A 20,803-nucleotide genomic window follows, 5' to 3' on the forward strand; every position below is an offset into this window, starting at 1 on the left:
CTCCCAGTTGGCCCTGACCTTCCTCCCCAGCCTCCACTTTGGATATTCTGGCTCTTCACCCTACACTCTTACATAAAATAGTTTCACATGAAATTAGGGCAATCAGGGGTTGCATAGTTAACCTCCTGTGTGGCAAAATGGAGAAAAACTTTAAAGAAAAAAAAATTCCCCTTATGTTCTATTGTTGTAAAGTAAAAAGATTTGCTAAAACAAATTAAAATTTAAAATGCTGTACAATTTTTTTTTTAAGCTGAGCCATCCTGCCACGGGTTGGCAGCTCAGCGGCAGCTCAGCTCCGGAATCAAACTGGAGACCCTGTTGCTCAGAGCTGACACTCGAGTGAGTTCTTAACCAAATGAGGGACTTGGTCGGCCCCCAAAGCTGTACAAATTTAAAACAACGTGCACACACAATCAGTTGAAACGTACTCGTATATACATTTAAAATTCTAACATTTTCCCCCTCCTATCAGAGATCTGGTATTTTAGTGGACAACATCTTGGAGCTCCATTTGCAATTGCCCGAGTATGATGTCCTCTTTTTCCCCTGGAATGCAACCCTTTACCTCTCCGAGGTGACAAACTACTTATTATTCATCCTTTAAACCCAGTTCAAATACTATTTTTCTAAAAAGCTTTTCTCCCTAAATCTCTTACTCCGTCCATTTTTCCTTCCTCAGGGCTCCCCAAACCAGGAATAGTTATCCCTTATATCATTATGGTACGGCCTGTAATTATTTACTTATACAACAACATATGGTGGGATCCTTTAGGGCAGGGTCCTAATCATTGAATTCCTAACTCTTAGCTTGGTGTTTTTCGGCCCGCTCTAAGAACTTGAAAGTTTATCACTAGATATATGAATGAATGATCAAAGTCTAAAATTCCCTCCTCTCTTTAGATCTGGCAGGGAAAACATTTTTATACTGGACACGCCTTTAGACACTTTGATAAGTCAGGCCCATAATATTTGAGAAGTGATTTGAAAGGAGCCAGGGAAGGTCCCAAGTGGTAAAGCTGCCCGTCAAAAAGCTAGTGACCTCCTAAGTGTGACCTGTTCCCACACCCCACCTTTCTCACCATCCTAGCTCCCCGAGCTACTTCTAGGATGGGGAGAATACTGCGTTCATGCTGGGTGTTTTCTCCGCCTGCATTCATGAGTTTCGCCCTCCTTTGATTTTTAACAGCCAAGTCGTTCACAATTTAGGCTCCAGTTTTCCTCCTGGGGTCCAACATCTCCAAGTCACATCCCTTTCTGTAATGGAGACATCCAACTCTGGACTTGACCAATGGAGTCCAGAACTCCCACCCTCGGTCAAGGAGGATCCCTCTGGTCGGGAAGGGGCTTCCCAGCTGCTGGGGCTGCGATCCCCGCCCGCGCGGAGGGGAGCACAGCCCAGGGAGGGGCGGGGGGCGTCGCCCACGGCTGCCCGGCGGAGCGCGCGGGGCGGGGCTGCGCTTGGCCACCAGAGGCATCCATCTTCCCGGACCAGCCCGGCGTTTCCTCACCCAGCGGGGCGGGGGCGGGGGCGGAGAAGGGCACGGGCGACTGCGCCGTCCCCCCCTAGGGAGCCCTGCCCCACCTCGCCGAGCGCCGTGCAGCCCGCTCGGCCGCCGCCGCCCGCATCTCGTGTGTTGGGCACCGGGAGGCGCGGGCCGTGGGCGCGCCGGCAACTTTGCGGCCGCTGGGGGCGCGGCTCCTCCTGGTGCGAGTGCGAGTGTGCGTGTCACCGAAGGCCTCCTGAGGGCAGCAGCGGAAAGGGGGACGAGGAGAAAGGTAGCCTGGGCGTCCGGTGGCCCAGGAGGCAGAGGCCCCTCGCGGAGCCGGCTCGGGAGATCTCAACTCCAGCGGGGCTGCGCCCAGGACGCGTCCGATCGGCGCAGCAGCCGCCCTCCCGTCGGCAGCGGGATCGGCTTTAGGGCTGCGATTCCTTCTGCCTGCCCCGGTGGCGGCAGCAGCCTTTGCCGACGGAAGAGCAGCGGCGGCGGCGGCAGCAGCAGCATCCTAGCCCGGGCGGGACCCCTGAGCGCCGGCGCCGGCGGCTGGAGCAGGAGGGGAAGGTCGCGGCGCCCGCGGGGGGCGCGTTCCTAGGCGCCCGCCCTCCGCCGCTGGCCCTGCCCCGAGCGCCGGGTGCGGGTTTCTAACAATGGTGCGAAGCGCCGGCGCGAACCCCGCGTCCGCCCAGCGATCGTAGAGGAAGTGGCCCTGCTCCGGGTGGGGTGGGCAGGGAGACGCCCCCCGCCACTCGCTCGCTGGAGTTTGCCTGCGCGCCGGGCCTCTTCGGCCCCGAGTCCCGGGCTCCCCCTCCGGATCACCGACGGCAGCTGGATCCGGAGAGTATGGTGCCAGCGCCCGGGTTAATCTAGTCCTCCGCTCGCTCCTGTTTTCTTCCTCTCGCTCCTCCTTGACCTCCTGCCGGTGCTGCCTCGGGGTTCCCGGCGTGTGGGAGTACAACTCTCTGCCTCTCCAAGGAGACTGGTTTGCAACCCCCTAATAACCTAACTTGCCTCATTGGAAGCAAACCCAGAACAGCTGGATAATGTCCACTCCGAGCAGATTCAAAAAGGACAAAGAGATCATAGCCGAGTATGAAAGTCAAGTCAAAGGTAAGGATGGGAGCGGCCGCCTTGCTCCTTTTGTGTGCTTTCTTGTCATTGTGCTCGGGGAGTTGCATTTCTAACTTGAGATCTGCGTTGGAGGGAGGTTGCGAGGGACAGTTCGAGCGCCTGGCTGAGCCACCCGGGGCTTCGTACGAGACAATTCCAGTTCCAGTCCTAGTCCCAGCAAACCCACAGGGAGCTGGAAACTGGGTGGCTGGCTCTCCCTGGCTACCAGCGCACCTTCAAAAGGGAGAGACCTAGCTTTAACTTAACCACCTTCAGCTGGGCAACTTACGTGGGCGGCAGGCAGCAGCAGTGGTTCCTGCCCAGTTATCATCATCATTATCCTCATTATTCTTTTAAAATAATACCATTGTCACAATATAATTTTTTAAGGAGTCATTTCTCTGAAGTCTGGACACCGTGTGATCTAGAGCTTCATTGAGTGCAGGCAGTTTTGACATTTACACTGTTCACTCTTAATTTATTAGGGCGAGGCCCCCTTTTAGAAAACAGCTCCCAAGAAGCCTGGCAGTTAAACCAAGCACAGGGACTCATGGAATCTGACTCTTCCCTTATAATGGGCCAGAATTTAGTGCCATCTTCCCCACTCACACCGGAATATTGCCTTATCATTTGCTGGAAGCCACTGCGTGTAAAATGAAGGTTTGAATATTTCAGCAGTAGTTTCAGTCCATTTACATTGTCAACTAATGAAGGAACCTAATTAAGATTGATTAATTGTTTTTACTTAACGTGCTTTGTGGTTTAAACAATATATTTTCTCTCCAGTACAAGTATTTCGTGTTGCTGTTGAAGTGTCTCATAAACATATATATATATATATATTATATATATATATATATGTAATTTTTTTCCCCTCCTCTTTTGTGGTCTCATGGGTAGCTTTCTCTGTTGAGACAATGGATGGAATGTTGTGGTAGCTACTGTCCTTTGGACTATTCATTGCAAAGTTCATTAACATTACTATGTAGACACCTGTGTTTGTACAGATACAGCCTTATGAAAGGGGTATGGAGAAAAGGCATTCCTGTACTTGCCTCGGGGAAGGTAGGAGCAGCCTGGGTGTTCTTTTGTGTAGTCAAGTTGTGAAAATGCCTGGAGTCCTGTGAGAGAACCTGGAGGGGGAAACCTCGTGTCACCTGGGTGTGTGAATCGGGGCCAACTCATCGCAATGCTGGGCAAACAACAGTGTGGGAAGCCCAGGGACTCAGGGTGTCTTTATGCTGATCCCCGTAATGGAGCTAGGCTAAACATGGCTCAGAAAGATTTTTATCTGCTCATCGTTAAGCTAATTCTACATATAGGAGCTGCTTCCATTGACATGGAAGTTTTACTACTAGAGCAGTAATTATTTCTTCAGAGATGAGTAAACTTTCTATTGAGCATAACCTTTCTTTTCTTAATGAGCCCACCACAGCTTAACACCTTTCGTTCTAAGGTAGAACGCGTGTTCATGAGCACCATTCCTCCGTGCCGTTTTTTCCACGTGGCTCTTTGTGGCAGGTCTTCCACGGGTGGCAGCCTGGCTTTCCTGCTGCCTGGAGCACTGGCTGGCTGAACATACTTCCTAGTATTGGTTGAGTTATTTACTTATTTTATTTTAATTAAAGTTTATTGGGGTGACAGTTGGTTTAGTTATTTCTGCTCTAAGGTCATTTGTCTGTGATCAAGTCCTTATCTGAAAAATATTCTCATGATTAATTTCTCTCAGTATAAATTCTATAGTTAAATGGTTACTTATATGCTTGAGAGTATAGACCTCCCCCTACATTGATTAAAACTCAGTCAAATGGGGTGTGTTGCAATGTGTAAAATGTGTATATCAAATTCAATGCAAGAAAAAATTATGAACATGGTGAAGGTGGTTTTTGGAACAAGTTCTGTCCCATAGAAAGTGATCTTTTCTCTATTCCCTTCAGCCCTCTGCGCTTATACACACTCTGTGTTCTGTGATTTAAAAAAAATAAATACATTTAAAAAAATTGGGGAATAGTGTGTTTTTCCAGGACCCATCAGCTCCAAGTCAGGTAGTTGTTTCAATCTAGTTGTGGATGGTGCAACTCAGTGGCCCATGTGGGGATTGAACCAGCAACCTTGGTGTTGTGAACACTGCATGCTAACCAACTGAGCTAACTGGCCGCTCCTTTATGATTCTTGACTACATTTGACCTGCCCACTCATCAGGGCCTTTTTCCAGACTTTAGTTACCTCTCCTGCAATACTTACACATCCCATGTCTAGCCCAGATCATTATATCCATATGGAAATGTGGGACTAGTGTAATATAGTGAAGTCAGATCTTACACACATTTAATGGCACAAATTCACCTGTGCTTGTAGGCAAAATGAAGAAGAGAATGGGAGAGAAATGATGTTTAAATAGTGCATGAGGCCAGCTGTTCTATGCAGTGAGAGTAGGTTCCTGAGTAAGGATAGCATGAGAGTCAGGACTCCCGTTTTCTGTTTCACTTCCTGAGTCCCTCTTTAAGGCTGAGTTCAGTCTTACCTCAGCAGAGTGCTAGATCAGTGTTTAACGATATGTGTTTTTAGAACAACCAACTCTTTTAATTATAGCCAGCTATTTCATCTGATGATATGCAAAAGAAATGGGGCCTCTTCTATTGCCGAAGGGAAACCTGACTGAGTTGGCCTCATTAGGAGAAGATATATGTCTGTTCCAATGAATAAAGCCACAGATATTGGACGCTCTGGGTGACTTGGGCGTAGGGCAGCGGTTCTCAACCTGTGGATCGTGACCCACAGGTTGAGAACCGCTGTATTCTAAAGGAATGACTCCAGATGTGGGATTTTGCATCTGTGGCTGTCTGCACATGTTTTGGGAACAGACTTCATGGAGCTGTTTTCAACTGTGAAAAGAACTATTGGAGGTGATAATGTGTCATTTTATGTGTACCATAAATGTATCCAGTTAGATATATCATATTGGGTAAGTCACTTAGCTTTTCTCTGAGTTTTGGTTTTCTTGCCTGTAAGAGAAGGAGTTTGGATTCTCACAATCCCAAGGTCTTTGAGTCTAATTGAAGATGTCATGTCAGTTCATATTAATCACCTAGTAAAATTTTCAAGCTTTTTTTGCATTTTCTCTTGGCTGCCTTGTTTTGGAAGAATTATCTTTGCTTTTATTTTTTTTTTCATAATGAATTCACAAACACTGTGTTGTTTGAGTTCTCAGGGAATTAAAATGTAATGCAAATAGAGGATACATAAAAATAATAAAACCACGTTCTTAAAAAGATAGCACAGAGAGAGGAGAACTGGGAATTACACAAGTAGTTAAGAATAAGTAGGTTTAAATCAGGGACAAAAGGACCACAAGCAATAATTTAAGAGGAGTGTGTTAGCTAGGAAGGAAACAACTGACCATTTCATGCATGTTGGTCAACTTCCCAAAGATTTAGAATCCAGAGAAATTGATCTCTTGTTTGTGTGGGCCCTTAAAAAGCAAGTTTGTCTGGTTGTCTGGAAAAGTACATGAAATGCAAACCATTTAACTAGGCTACTTGTTAGCATCTCTGGCAAAAAGCTTAGCAATGAAAAAGATTGTTAACAAGTGGCTGACAGATTTGGGGTTATCTATGGGTTTTAGTGATCTATGTAAATTTAAAATTCTGCGGCAAAAATACTGTAGAGCACATATAAAAAATACTGGTTCATATATAGGATCCCAAAGTATCGAAAGGTAACATTTTGTGAAGTGGGACACATGGATGGGACACTGCGTTTGCTTCTAATAATGCTTGTTGTGAGTTGCTGAGAGTTGACAGCTATTATTTGCAGTATTTTCCTAGGAATTATCTCATACTCATCTACATGCCACATGTACAGGAAGTGCCAACAAAATCTGTTGTTCTCTGACCACCCTGTTGCCTGAACTACAAAGAGTACATTTTCGTAGCAGATGGAACATGAGGAAATGCCAGTTCAATTTGATATGACCCCATGTCATGCAATAGTTTTAATAGGGAAATTAAAAGTGCTACTGTCATTAGTATGGAACCTGTGTCTACATCTACTGTTCTACCATGTAATATGGAATAGAAAACAGCCACAGTTTAAATTATGAATTAAAACTTCTTGGCGGGGAGGGACTTTTAAGCACTTACTGTCCAACTCGCTCATTCACAGGATGCAAGGAGGCATAATGACCAGTTACGTAATGACACAGTTAAGTACCAGGGACTAGAACCCAGGTCATATGCTTTTTAGTAGCAGTCGTTTACTTTTAGCTTCCTCACAGTACAGTAGAGTTAGAACACTTACTTATTTAGACTTTATATTCCTTGAAGGAATCATAGTTGGACTTAAGGGAGAATAGCAACTCTGGTCTGTAAACAGGAGGAGTTGATTAAATTGGCAAACTGTATCTAAGTTATTTTTTCATCAAGATCATTTCAGGAAACCACCATGCCCAGGCAGAAGCTTCACATCAAGAAAAACAGTGGCGAATATGTACAAATGCAACTGGCTAGATACTTTCCTGGAGCTAATTGTAGCCATTGCAGTAAAACCTCTTGAGTTGCCCAGAAAACCTGTTTAGTTACATGGAGTTCAAAACATACTAAGGAATAGTCTGGAGATACTTTTAAGCAAAAGCATGCCTTGAAACACAGTGAGTGTTGGAGTATATGGAGGATGGTAAACCTGAGCTCTGACAATCTAGGTGAGTTTGCTTACGTCTGTGCTGTGTTGTCCATTTTAGGAGCCAACCTGGCTCCAGTTTGATAGTGTTCTTTCTGGATTGACCACACCCTTATTTCATTCATGCTACCTATTTTCACTGCAATTCAGACAACTAAGAATTAGAATTTTTAAAAATGGGAGTAAACTGTACGTCTATCGCTCAAGTCTATTTTTGTTTTAGTAGTTTGAAGGCAGAGGTTGGGATTAGAAACAGTTACTTGCAGAGATATTTGTTATTTAAGGCATTTTTATTTGTTGGTCCTGAGTTCCTTTCTTGTTTATTGACACAGTATGTGCTCTCCTGTTGATATTTCAGGATGGGAAGAAATAGAATATAGTGTTTAAGAGCAGAAACGTTGGTGTTCACCATCCAGCCCTGTCACTGATTAGATGTGTGACCTCTAATAGTCAATTTCTTCATTTGTAAAATAGGGTTAAAATAGTACTTGACCTCCTTCGTGAGGCTTCAGTGAGGTGATGTGTGGAAAACATGTCGCACAGGCGTGGCACGTAATAGTCAATAAAAATTAGTAATTCTTATCTGTTTAATTTTGGTTTTCTTTACATCTTTGCTTCTTGTTACATTCTGACTTAGATAACCTTTTCAAAATTCAAATACATAATCTTCAATCTGCTACCTAAATAGCTCCCAAAGTGGGCGAATCTTGAATTAGCCTGACAAAGTGCCACATACTTTTAGAATGGATTGAGTTTCATGAAGACGTAAAAAGGTAAATATAATATGCAAACCAGACAGTTTCCCAGCTCCTTATAAGGTTGATTTTATATTGTGTTATTTTTTAATCTAAGTGACAGAGCCAAAAGCACATTTCCTGGACTTGGGCTACCATGCGCTTGTGTACAACTTTTGTTTTAAATATTCTCTACCTTCGTTCAATGAAGCTATATGGAAAATGAAAACTGAAGTCCAGTCAATGGATTTTATTTACCTGTGGTGAAAAGGATTCTTACGACATCAGATAAAGTCACTGACTTAATTTCATAGTCTGGAGAAAAAGTTTCTTTTAAAATCAATATAGAAATGAAAATTTCACAATAACTGTTAATTTGCTTCTGCATAATTAGGAAGCACTTTGATTTTTCTCCAGCTTTATTGAGATATAATTGATACATAACAGATAACATCTTGCTATTAAAAATTATTATCTGTGTATCTCCCACACCTCCTGGTACAGTGTTTCATTAAACATTTATTAAATGAATAGAGTAATAGTTTTGGATTATTATTCCTTTATGGCATTAACCAATAAGATTTGAGGCTGTAAAACAAATTAAAAGTTAATCTGGGGTCTTAAAGGATTCGAATTCAAGGGATACTTATTTAGGTAGCAACTCAAACTGATCTCTGGAGAGAACAAGGAAAGGCAGAGTTTATAAAGGCAAAAACCACAAAATATTCTTTTATGCCAATGAAAGATTGCTGACTAGGTTAACAGGGATTGGTTAGTTCCAGTATGCAAATGAGGGGGTGAAAACTACACGAAGGAAGTCAAGTCCATGTATGTCCATGTAGCAGTTGTTCCGGATGTCTGTGGCTCCGGGATGTTTATGCCTTGGCCTTGAACTGAGTTTAGCAACAGGTTTAGCAACTTAATAGCAGCTCTAAAAACTGAGGCACAAGATGTGCATAGGCCTTACTTCCTTGATAGCCTCCTGACTCTACGGGACTCTCTTAGCAATGCTCATTCCATTTTATTTTTTTCCGTTACCAATAGTATAAGTTAACATGGTGATCATTCAGAATTCTCTAGGGTGTCCAATGAAGTATTACCACAACATTAAATTGAATTCAAATTGTGTAACTTCTTTAGAAAGTCACAGAGCTTGAAACAATGTAAATGTCCAGTGGTGGGGGGAATGGTTAACCAAATTCCACTGGGGATTGGTTAACTAACTGGTGTACAGGGAATGTTATGGAGTCATTAACCAATGGTTTTTGAAGCACGTTTTATGGTGTGGAGAAATATTTTATAATAATTGGAAAGAAAAGAAACCATAAAAATCATGGTTATGACAAGGTAAGTGGATGGGTAATGGTGCCGTGTACATGTCTGCCGTACCTTGAGGTATGATTTCAGCTTGAGGCGAAAACCTAGTTGGACTTGAGTCTTATATGGCACCTGACCTAGTAAAAGAAAATGTCACTCCCCCAAGTCAAATGATTCTGTGAAGCTAAAAGTTGACAATAATCATAACAGCAGCACCTAACAGTTACAGAGGGTTGACAGTGTACCAGCTAGTGTTGTGGCTGCTTTTGCATGGGTGGACTGAGCTTTATATGTGCATACCCAGCTATAATGCATGGCAGGAGGAATTTCTGGTTATTTTTTCCTGCGTAGTATAGGTTATACTTCCTGTATTTTTGGACCACTGTATACCTGCCCCTTGGTAGGTTTCCTGGTTTAATGTAGGAATCCCATTTTGAGTTCCACCCTCCTTGAGGATGAGGGTGGGGCAAGGTAAATCCAAGCAAAATTTAGTTTCTGGATTGAATGTCTGATAATCAGATTTGTCCACAGGAAAATTTATACCTCAGTGATATACTTTGGTTTTTCCTTGCTTTGAGTTCAGCTAACAGTGGGGGGGGGGGGGGGGGGAGAGAGAGAGAGAGAGAGAGGGAGACAGAGAGAGAGAGACAGAGAGACAGAGACTGCTTTTGATATTTAAGTTTTTAATTTATCTGAAGTTTGTTTTTCATATTGTGAATTAGGGATCTATTTTTAGTTCTTTTCATATGGATGACCATTTTTTAGTTTTATTTGTTAACTAGTCCCTTGTTTTAAAAAGTGTTGTACTAGATACTTGTGTCTTGATCAAAATTTCATATATGCATGAGTTTATCTCTGGATATTCTATTGTGTTTCATTGGTTAATTTATAGATTCTTGCACCAATACTACACTATTTTAATTACTATAGCTTTATAATAAGTCTTTATATCTGGAAGGCCAAATCCTCCTTCTTTGTTCTTTCTCAGAAGTTTCTTGGTGATCTTGGTCCTTTCTCTTCCAAATACACTTTAATATCAGTTTTTCCTTCCATAGAAAACCCATTGACAGTTTGATTGAAACTGATGAAATTATAAATCAGTTAGAAGAGAACTGGCATCTATATAATGTAGTTCTTTCTACCCATAAATGTGGCTATTTCTCCATTTATTTAGTTTTTTTAAAATTTCTTACTGTAAAATTGTATATTTCCTATGTTTTTTTTGTTAGATTTATTTCATGATATAATTTTTATTACTTATATTCATGAGAGTTCTTTTAAAATTGTTTTTTAATTGTTTCCAGTATACAGAAATGTAGTTTACTTTTGCATATTCATCTTATATCAACCACTTGGCTTTATTATTTCTAGTAATTATTTCTAATAATTTTTTATTTTTTATAAAACTTACTTGCAAATAAAGACAATCTTGTTTCTTCCTTTCCAAACTTTATGGTTTTAATTTGTTATTCTTGTATTTTTGCCTTAGGCAAAATTTTGAGTACAAAGTTCATAAAAGTGGCAACATTGGAATTTTTTTCTCTTCTGGATTTAAAGGGAGTGGTCTTAAGCTCTTCCTCCCTTAAAGGATGATGATTGTTTTTAATTTATTATAGATACTCTTCATCAGGTTAAGTAAAATTTCTTGTTTACTTGAAGTTTTGATCATTAATAGGTGGTTGAAGGTTATTTTTTTGCATCTATTGATAGTTTTTTCTTCTTTAATCTGTGTGTGTGATAAATAATATTTATAGCTTTCTTAGTATTAAACCATCTTTGCATTCCAGAATTAAACCTGTCTTCATTATATTTTATAATATAAACAGTTGGATTCAGTTTGCCAACATTTAGCAGTTAATCATTTTATTATTAGGTTGTCGGAAAAGTCATGATGCATTTTTGCAACGAAAAACAGAAAAAATATGTCACGACTTTTCCGACAACCCAATAGTTATAGGATGTTTTTCTTTGTTTCTTCTGGCGTCAGTTTGTTTTTTTTAAAGATTTTATTGGGGAATTGGGGGAGGGGAACAGCGTTGGGGAATTGGGGGAAGGGGGACAGACAAGTTGCTGTCCTTTTGTTCTTCAGTCTAGTTGTGGAGGACGTTGCTTCACTGGCCCATGTTGGTTTTGTGATCATTGAGCTCTTCCTAGGTGAGGCAGTCGCTCACCGGCCATTGGATGGCCACTCACGGTGGCTCAGGGCAGCTCATGAAAGCTCATGTCCGCTGCCGACCAGCCCCACTGCAGTCTATACCTTCGCTGGCACTCATGGAAGCCCAGCTCCAGGTTGTGCTCTTGTTCACCATCTTAGCTATAGAGGGTGCAGCATCACTGGCCTTCATGTGGGATCCGAACTGGGGCCCTGGTGCTCAGAACTGGCGTCCCAAGCCAACTACTAACCAATGCGCCACATTCGGCTGGCCCTTCTGGTGTCAGTTTTGATAAGTAATATTTTCCCAGAAATTTGTCCATTTTGTATGTTTTCAAATATATTGACATAATATTGATGATAGTATCCTCTAACTTTTTCAAAAAGTGGCTGATCTGTATAGAATTTAAAATCTCATTTAGAAATATTTATTTCTGCCTTCTTTGCTTTTTGCTGAATCTTAAAAGGGTTTGTCTATTTTTGTTGCCTTTCTTTTTCTTTTGATTTCTACTTTTATCTTTACTACCACCTTTCAGTGTTTTTTGAGTTTATTCTGTTGTTTATGTTCTTAAGTTGGATACATAATGCATTCATTTTTATCCTTCTTTGTTACTATAAGTGTATCCTTCTTCTTTGATCCATGAGATATATAGGAGCATGCCTTTACATTTAAAAACGTGGGGAAATTACCTTCTTAAAAAAACATAATAAGGGCTGGCCGAGTGGCGCGATGGTTAAGAACTGGCTTGGGATGCCAGAGGGCCCCGGTTCAGATCCCACATATGAGGGCCAGTGACACTGCCCTCTACAGCTAAGATGCTGAACAACAGCTCAACCTGGAGCTGGGCTGCTGTGAGTTGCTGGGGATGGCGTAGGCTGCAGCCCCTTCTGCAGTGGGTTGCCATGGGCTACCGTATGTAGCCAGCAGCCAGCGTGAGCGGCCAGCAGCCGCAGTGAGCGGCCGTCCAGAAGCCAGCGACTGATCTGCCTCGCCCGGGAAGAGTGCAATGATGGTGCCAACTTGGGCCAGTGAAGCAACGTCCTCCACAACTAGACTGAAGAACAAAAACGACAGCAACTTGTCTGTTCCCCTTCCCCCAATTCCCCAGCACTGTTCCCATCCCCCCAATTCCCCAATAAAAATCTTTAAAAAAAAACACCATAATTACATTTTGGTCTGAGAGTAATAGTGTTTGAAATTAGTTGGGGATTGTTTCCTCCCTGCTATTTCTGGAGGAGTTCATGTAAGGTTGGAATTAGCTAACTCTTAAATGTTTAGTAGAACTCATCTGTAAAGTCATCTAGATCTAGTGCTTTCACCAATAAAAAAATTTTCATTGCTTCTAAATTTACAAATTTTCTGATTTACTGACAAAATTATTTATAGTATTCTCATATCTTTTTAATCTCTATGGCATCTGTACTTATGCCTCTTCTCTATTAATAACACTTGTTTGTGTTTTCTCCCTTTTGTTTTTACCTTGATTGACCTTGCCAGAGGTATGTTTATTAGTCTTTCCAAAGAACTAGATTTTTGCTTTCTTGACTTACTGTATTGCATATTTGTTTTCTGTTTCATTAGTTTATCCTCTCTGTTCCCTTCCTTAACTTTTTTGTGAGCATTATTTTGCTGATCCTTTTTAAAGTTTGTATTTATTTTCCAAGTTCCTATTTTTCTTCTTTTCTAATATAAATATGTAAGGTAAAAAAATTTCCTCTAAAGACTGCTGGCCCTGCATTCTGCAAATTTTTGTATGTAGTGTTTTTATCTTTTAGTTCTGTTTATTTTGTAATTTCCATTATGATTTTTTCTGTGACTCATGATCTGTTTAAAAGTGTGTTTTATATTTTCCAGATATAGAGTTATTTCAGTTGTCTTTTTGTTACTGATTTCTGACTTAATTGCATTTATTATCATAGAATATGATTCTACTGATCTTTTGAAAATTTTTTTCTTGACAGCATTTTCTTTGACCACACTATTTAAAATTATAAGCTTCAACCTCTCCTGGCCCTTTCATCTCCCTTCCTCTACTTTATATCTCTCCATAGCACTTACTATCATTTGATCTCTTTTATATTGACTTCATCTTGTTTTGAGGTTTTTTAAATTTCTTATGAGAAAGCTGGTGATGTGATTACAATCATATTTTAGAAACATTTTATCTAGCGTTTTAGTTTCAACCAGAAGCTTCATGCAGCACTTCCTATCTAAATTTACTATACTGTAGGAAATAGAAGTCTGATATTTCAATGGTGGGTTTTTATTTTTGTTTTTTAGAGCCCATATTACAGTTTTGTTTTGTTTTTAATTGAGGTATAATTGACATATAACATTGTGTTAGTTTCAGGTGTCTAACATAATATATGTAAATATTATGAAATGATCACCACAATAATTAACATTCATTACCACACAAGTTACATTTTTTTTCTTGTGATGAGAAAATTTTAAGATATCTCTTAGAAACTTTCATGCAGTTATTTTTAATTTATCCAATACCAAGTTCTGTTTTAGCAAGAGAATCCTATAGTGTATATAGTTCAGGTTACTATGGGAAGAATGAATCTGTGTTTTTTTCCTAAAGATAATTAATTACAGGAATCTGGTCCTTGCCGTCCAGAATGATGTTTATAATGTAAGGTCCATACACTGTGGAGGATACACTACAAGAGGGCAAATTATGTTACACTAATACTTTTAAGTTGTTGCAATAGGTGTGTGTCTGCACACAGAAAAATCCAGCATAAATGGCTTTTAGGATGAAAATGTAGTGAGGTGTGTAGTGAGGATCAGTGAAAGGCTTTGGTACAGGAAGAGCATGAAAACATCCACACCTTTCTCAATAATCTGAGATGTTGTTGGGAAATCTAGGGTCTTGCTAATCATCCACAGCTGGTCTTTTCATTGTTGCAGTTTGCAGGTGACAGCTTTTCCTCTTGTGGAGCTGCTTCTACCACTTTTATCCCTTGTTGTTCTACTCCAAAGCTACCTGCAGAGACCTATAATTCAGGGCCTCATTAATGGAAGAGGTAGCACCCTCCAGCCTTCTTGGCATCACTGGACAATAGCTGACCGGGCCTAAAAGAGCATTTACAAAGGTTCCAGCAGTTCTCAAAGTGCTTGATGTCCCAGTTCTGGGCTGCCTGTCATGTCTCACTCCCTTCTCAGTTGGTCTGTGGAAGACCTCTGGACTTTAGCCCTTTGCTTTTGTTATTCTGAAGGTGCGGCTTCCAAAAACAGCTCCCCCTCCCTCAGACCTCCAGCAATTAAGATAGAACAATAGGTGTCTGCTTATCTTAAGTCAGACAATTTTCACTTCAGAGGGAGTTCAAATTTTAGTCTAGCTGTGAAATTAGCATGTTTAAAAAAAACGGAATTAAGCCCCTCCAAACATTATTTACCAAGGAGAAGGGAGTAGGAAGTCAGCCTGCTCATCTTGCTTTATATGTGTAATGGCTGTGTGGCATGTTTTGTTTTGTTTTTGTTTTTGTTTTTGTTTTTTTAGCTGAGCCATGCTTCTACCTGTTGGCAGCTCAGTGGCATCTCAGCTCGGGCTGGGCATCGAACCGCTGTTGCTCAGAGCTGGCACTCTTGTGCGAGCTCTTAATCAACTGAGCCACTCGGCTCTGTGTGTGGCCACTCTGTGTGGCATGTTTTGACACAGAAGTTCTCTTATGAGGATCATTGAGGCTTTTTCTGTGTTCATATGGATTGTCTACGGTTTGAGTACAGTTCAGGCAACTTATGCCCAAGCACCATGAGAAAGTCGGAACTCAGAGCCACAGGTGTGATCATTGCTGCAGGACTGAGTGCTGCCTGCTCCCTGTCCTCAGAGGAGAGGGAGATAAAGAGAGGTAGGTAAAAGGAGCACACCTTTTTAGAAGGCACTGGCCGAGCAGCCCCAGAAAGTCCAGGAAAGTTTTCCGTGGCTGACCCTTTGGTTCCATTAATTTGTGCTCATTTCTTTGCTATGCCCAGTTTTCACCTTTCTTTTCATCACAGACAGTAGACCTGTTTCTTGCTATACCATGGCACAGGAAGATGGTAAATTTTGAGAATTTAGCAAAGAGAATTTGTTAGATTTTGTGTTCCTTAGAAATGAGTTTTCTGGTTACAGGACCCCCTCTTCTGCAGTTTCGCTTTCCGCAGTTGCAGTTACTTGTGGTCAACTGTGGTCCGCAAATGTTACGCAGACAATTACAGAAATAAAACAATTCATGAGTTTTTAATTCTGTGCCCTTCTGAAGGGTGTAATGAAATCTTGCTCTGTCCTGCCTAGGATGTGGCTCATCCCTTTGTCCAGCATCTCCATGCTGTGTATGTTACCAACCCATTAGTTACTTAGGGTATCAGTGCTTCGTTTCAAGTAGCCCTTATTTTGCTTAGTAATGGCCTAAGAGCAAGGGCGCTGATGCTGGCAATTTAGATATGCCAAAGAGAAGCTGTAAGGTGCTTCCTTTAAATGAAAAGGAATGTATGTATAGAACAAAATATAGTATATATAGGGTTTGATATTATCCGCATAGTATATATAGAGCTTGATATTATCCGTGGTTTCAGGCATCCACCGGGGGTCTTGGATTGTATCTTCCTCGGATAAACGGGAACTACTGTATTTCAAAAAGAGAAAGAGTTCATGAATGCTTTTTCAAATGGTTGCTCCATTTTTAATTGGACTTCTGCAATTACTTAGAAATGTTTATGAGAACTCTTAAATGTGTCACCAAATGCCTATGTTTGAAAGATTTCCAAACTGTATTTTTCTAGTTTAGAAGTTTTAAGTATACACATTTTCCTATGTTCTCGAAATAAATATCTCATCTACAAATAAATCTCTCTCGTTTGAAGCTGGGAACTCTATTTCCTACCGTGTAGTTAGCGTTGTAGTTTCTCTTCTGCCAGGCATCTCATTTCCTCCAGTAGTCTTGGAATTAAATTGTGAAACAATTTAATGAAATTAATGAAATAATTTAATCAGACCGCTGGGGTCTGAATCCTGGCTCAGCCACTCTCCAGCTATTTAACTATGGGCCAATTACTAACTCTCATCCTGCCTTACTTATTTTCCTTGTCTGTGAAATGGAGATAATAATAGTACTTACCTCGGAGCAATTGAACCAAAAAAACCTGACACACAGTAAGTGCTCAAAAAAATATTACTGTATTACCACTTCTATGAACTCTGGCTCTGGAAGCAATAATAATCAACTTGAGGTTACAAAAGACTTAGTAGCCAAGAGGAACCTAAGGAGACATGAGGACTAAATGTCATATGGGATCCTGGAATGGGAAAAAGACATTAGGTAAAAACTAAGGAAATCTGGGCCAGCCAAGTGGCGCGTTGGTTAGGAGTTGGCTTGGGACGCAGCTCTGAGCAGCAGGGCCCCGGTTCAGATCCCACATGAGGGCCAGTGATGGTACGCCCTCTACAGCTAAGATGGTGAACAACAGCTCGACCTGGAGCTGGGCTGCCATGAGTTGCCAGTGACGGCGTAGGCTGCAGCCCGTGCTGCAGTGGGCTGCCGTGAGCTACCGTGAGTGGCTGGCAGCGGCGTGAACTGCTTGAGCTGCCATGAGTGGCTGTCCAATGGCCAGTGACCGACTGCCTCACCTGGAAAGAGCGCAATGATCATAATACCAACATGGGCCAGTGAAGCAACGTCCTCTCCAAGTAGACTGAAGAACAAAAGGACAGCAACTTGTCTATTCCCATTCCCCGATTCCCCAACGCTGTTCCCTCCCCCAATTCTCCAATAAAATCTTAAAAACAAAACAAAACAACAACAACAAAAAAAAACCCTAAGGAAATCTGAGTAAGGTATGGGCTTTCATTCTAAAAAATACTTAGTAAGAGTAGGGAAATACAATGTTTTCTGTTTTATATTATATTTATTTTTTTCCAAAGATTTTGAGGAATTGGGAAAGGGGAACAGCAACGTTGTTGTCCTTCAGTCTTAGTTGTGGAGGGCGCAGCTAGCTCAACTCCAAGTCCAGTTTCCATCTGGCTGCCGGTAGACAGCTTGCAGCTGCTCAGCTCAAGGTGCCGTGTTCAATCTTAGTTGCAGGTGGGGGTAGCCCACCATCCCATGCGGTAGTCAAACTGGCAAACTCGTTGTTAAGAGTGCACGCTCTAACCACTGAGCCATCTGGCCTCCCGTTGGCGCTTGCAGCAGCTTCAACTCAAGGTGCCATTTTCAATCTTAGTTGTGGTGGGGGGGTGCGCAGCCCCCCATTCCATGTGGGAGTCAAACTGGCAACCTTGTTAGGAGCACATGCTCTCAAGCTGAGCTATCCCGCCAGCTATTGGCAGCTCAGTGACAGCTCAGCTTGGGCGCAGCTCACTGGCCCATGTGGGAATTGAACCAGTGACCCTGTTGCTCAGAGCTCACATTCTGAACCAACTGAGCCACTCGGCCAGCTCAATGTTTTCTATTTTAAAAAATCCCACTCCTGTAACTTTTATGGTTATAAAAAACTTGCTGGCTACAGATCAGAATTGGTAAGGCAAAAATGGAACTTCTCAAGTGGATTGGAGTGTATCCTACCAGTGGCATCATTTCTGTTGGTATTCTTAATATTTATATATTTATCTATTTACTGAACAAACGTGATCGTTTGCAGAGTAGTTACTATGGACTTTCATTTTGCTCAACAATATATCATCCCTACCAAGTGCTACTCAGAATTGGTGTGTAGACCAGTGCTGGTCAGCCAACTATTTATTAGCAGTCCATAAGGAGATAAGGTAGATCATGGCACTCCTTCCTTTATCCAGAACCTGTTGCTACAAAAGAGTGTCAGCTAAACTATACAGTTTAGTGATATGATGATTTAAATCCTGATACTAGGTCTTTATCTCATTAGGGATCAGCTACAAACACTTCATTGATCTTCATTTGAGTAGCACTGGTCTGCACCATTCCAGAGAACTATGTAGATATCTGCCTATTTCTTTAATAGCTATTACTATGTATTACTTGTATTTTGTTGATTTAGAGAAAAGATTGTCCTTCAAATGGAATATTCACCTTGGTGATTTTAACCATTGGCCACCCATGTACTTTAATTCTCATCAGTTTCAGTGATTGGGCCTCCTTTAGAAAGGCAACATGGTATAGAGGCTAATATTTTAGATAAATCCAATTCAAATTATGGCTCCTCTGGAACCTTGATTTTCTAATTTGAAAATAAGTATAATGACTGCATCTATTTTATAAGATTGTTGTGAGAATTCAATAAAATTATACCTATCAGGAGTTTAGCACCATTCTTGGCAAGTAGTAAGGGCTCAATGAAAGTGAGTTGCTATAATGATGATAATAATAATAATAGTTATTATTATTATTATTATTTACTACTACTTGAAGCTATTGTCTTAATACAGTTTTTTTCTTAAATAATTTAAAACTCATCTCCAGAGGGATTAAAATTATTTAACAAGCTTTTAAGTCTTACGAAGCAAACACTAAAAATATGGATTTTAATGGTTCTTTAGAAAAGCAGTGGGAGACATCTAGCCAACCACGAGAAGTTACACTGGGCCCAATCTTAAAAGAATTGTGTTGGTTGGCTTTCTATGACATTTAGCCTCACAGATGCACTTTGTTACAATTCTGGCATCATCGTTAGAGAACCTTAAGGGCTAATGAATTTTATTTTCTCTCTGTGTATGATTGCATCTATAAATGTAAAGTGCTTGCCATTACCCTGCACTAGTTGTTCTTTAAGGATTGCTAAAAATAAATCATCTGGCAAACAAAAGAAAAGAATCACAGTTATTCCAGCCCCTGTCAAAGGCATAATCCTCTCATTGGCTTCCAGATAGGGCATATTCGTATGGTATGAAAATGTATGCATGTGTGTTTCTGCCCTCCCTTTGAGTATGGCAGCCCCCTTCCAAAGGAACACCCAAGATAGACGCTCACTGCATGTCCTTGGTCAGCAGCTTACTGTCATAAGTCTTCCATAACTTCACTCTAATTTCTCCTCGTGTTTCCCTACAGGTATGCACTATGCCATTAAAGTCTTTATAATTGGGTTGTTTTGGAGTAAGATCTAGTCGCCCCTAGTAATCAGAAAGAAGCTTGGATTCAGACTGATATTTTTTTTGGGAAGATTTTATTGGGGTATTTGGGGAAGGGGAACAGTGTTGGGAAATTGGGGAAGGGGAACAGCCAAGTTGTTGTCCTTCAATCTTAGTTGTGGAGGGCGCAGCCAGCTCAGCTCCAAGTCCAGTTGCCATCTGGCTGCCCATCACAGCTTGCGGGTGGGTGTAGCCCACCATCCCATGTTGGAGTCAAACTGGAAACAATGTTGTTAGGAGCATGTGTTCTCACCAGCTGAGCCATCCTGCCACCTATTGGCATCTCAGCGACAGCTCAGCTCGGGTGCAGCTTACTGGCCTATCTGGGAATCGAACCGGCGACCCTGTTGCTCAGAGATCACACTTTTTTTTTTTTTAAAGATTTTATTGGGAAATTGGGGGAGAAGAACAGCATTGGGGAATCGGGGAAGGGAAACAGACAAGTAAGGTGCTGTCCTTATGTTCTTCAGTCTAGTTGTGGAGGACATTGCTTCACTGGCCCATTTGGTATTATCATTGTGCTCTTCCTGGGTGAGGCAGATCGGTTGCCGGTCACTGGACGGCAGCTCACGGCGGCTCTTGGCAGCTCACACCGGCTGCTGACTGCTCACAGTAGCTTACGTCAGCCCACTGTAGCTCCACTGCAGCCTACGCCATCGCTGGGGACTTATGGCAGCCCAGCTCCAGGTGAAGCTGTTGTTCACCATCTTAGCTGTAGAGGGCGCAGCATCACTGGCCCTCATGTGGGATCCGAACCGGGGCCCTGCTGCTCAGAGCTGGCGTCCCAAGCCAGCTCTTAACCAACGGACCACTCGGCCGACCCTCAGACTGATACTTGACCTGATACAAAATGCCTGCTTATAATATAAATGTTGCTTGCAGTTATTACTGTTACTGTCTCCGGTCCCAGCAGCTAATATCTACAGTGTGTTGCTTGTGAGGGAGGGCATTTGATGTCATTTTCATATTTACAGGGAAAATAAAACTGAAAACTTAAAGATTTGAAGTAGTTTCCCCAAGATCACATAGGTACTAAAAGGGGAAGCCACCAGAGTTTAAACCTGCATTCCAGCCATCCTGCAGAGATAAGTAAGGATGTCACCTTAGAAAAGTTATATGCTTAGATTTTGTGGCAGTCACTCTCTTTAAATTTTTGAAAAGCTAGGAAAAAATAATTGCCATCTTTGTCTTAATAAACAGTTTATATCAATTCAGATAAAAGTGTGTTTT

General features: G+C 41.6%; 1 protein-coding gene across 1 annotated transcript in view; it reads left to right on the top strand.

Moving 5' to 3' along the window:
• Nucleotides 1–2,148: 2,148 nt before the first annotated feature.
• Nucleotides 2,149–20,803, top strand: part of SRGAP1 (SLIT-ROBO Rho GTPase activating protein 1) — a 300,419-nt gene continuing 281,764 nt past the window's right edge. Inside the window, exon 1 of the mRNA XM_019640518.1 lies at nucleotides 2,149–2,606. Coding sequence (XP_019496063.1) covers nucleotides 2,540–2,606 — 67 coding nt within the window. The 5' untranslated portion in view covers nucleotides 2,149–2,539. The remainder of the gene's footprint in view (nucleotides 2,607–20,803) is intronic.

The sequence above is a fragment of the Hipposideros armiger genome, unplaced genomic scaffold (genome assembly GCF_001890085.2).
Source record: "Hipposideros armiger isolate ML-2016 unplaced genomic scaffold, ASM189008v1 scaffold_51, whole genome shotgun sequence".
In the NCBI taxonomy this organism is placed as follows: domain Eukaryota; kingdom Metazoa; phylum Chordata; class Mammalia; order Chiroptera; family Hipposideridae; genus Hipposideros; species Hipposideros armiger.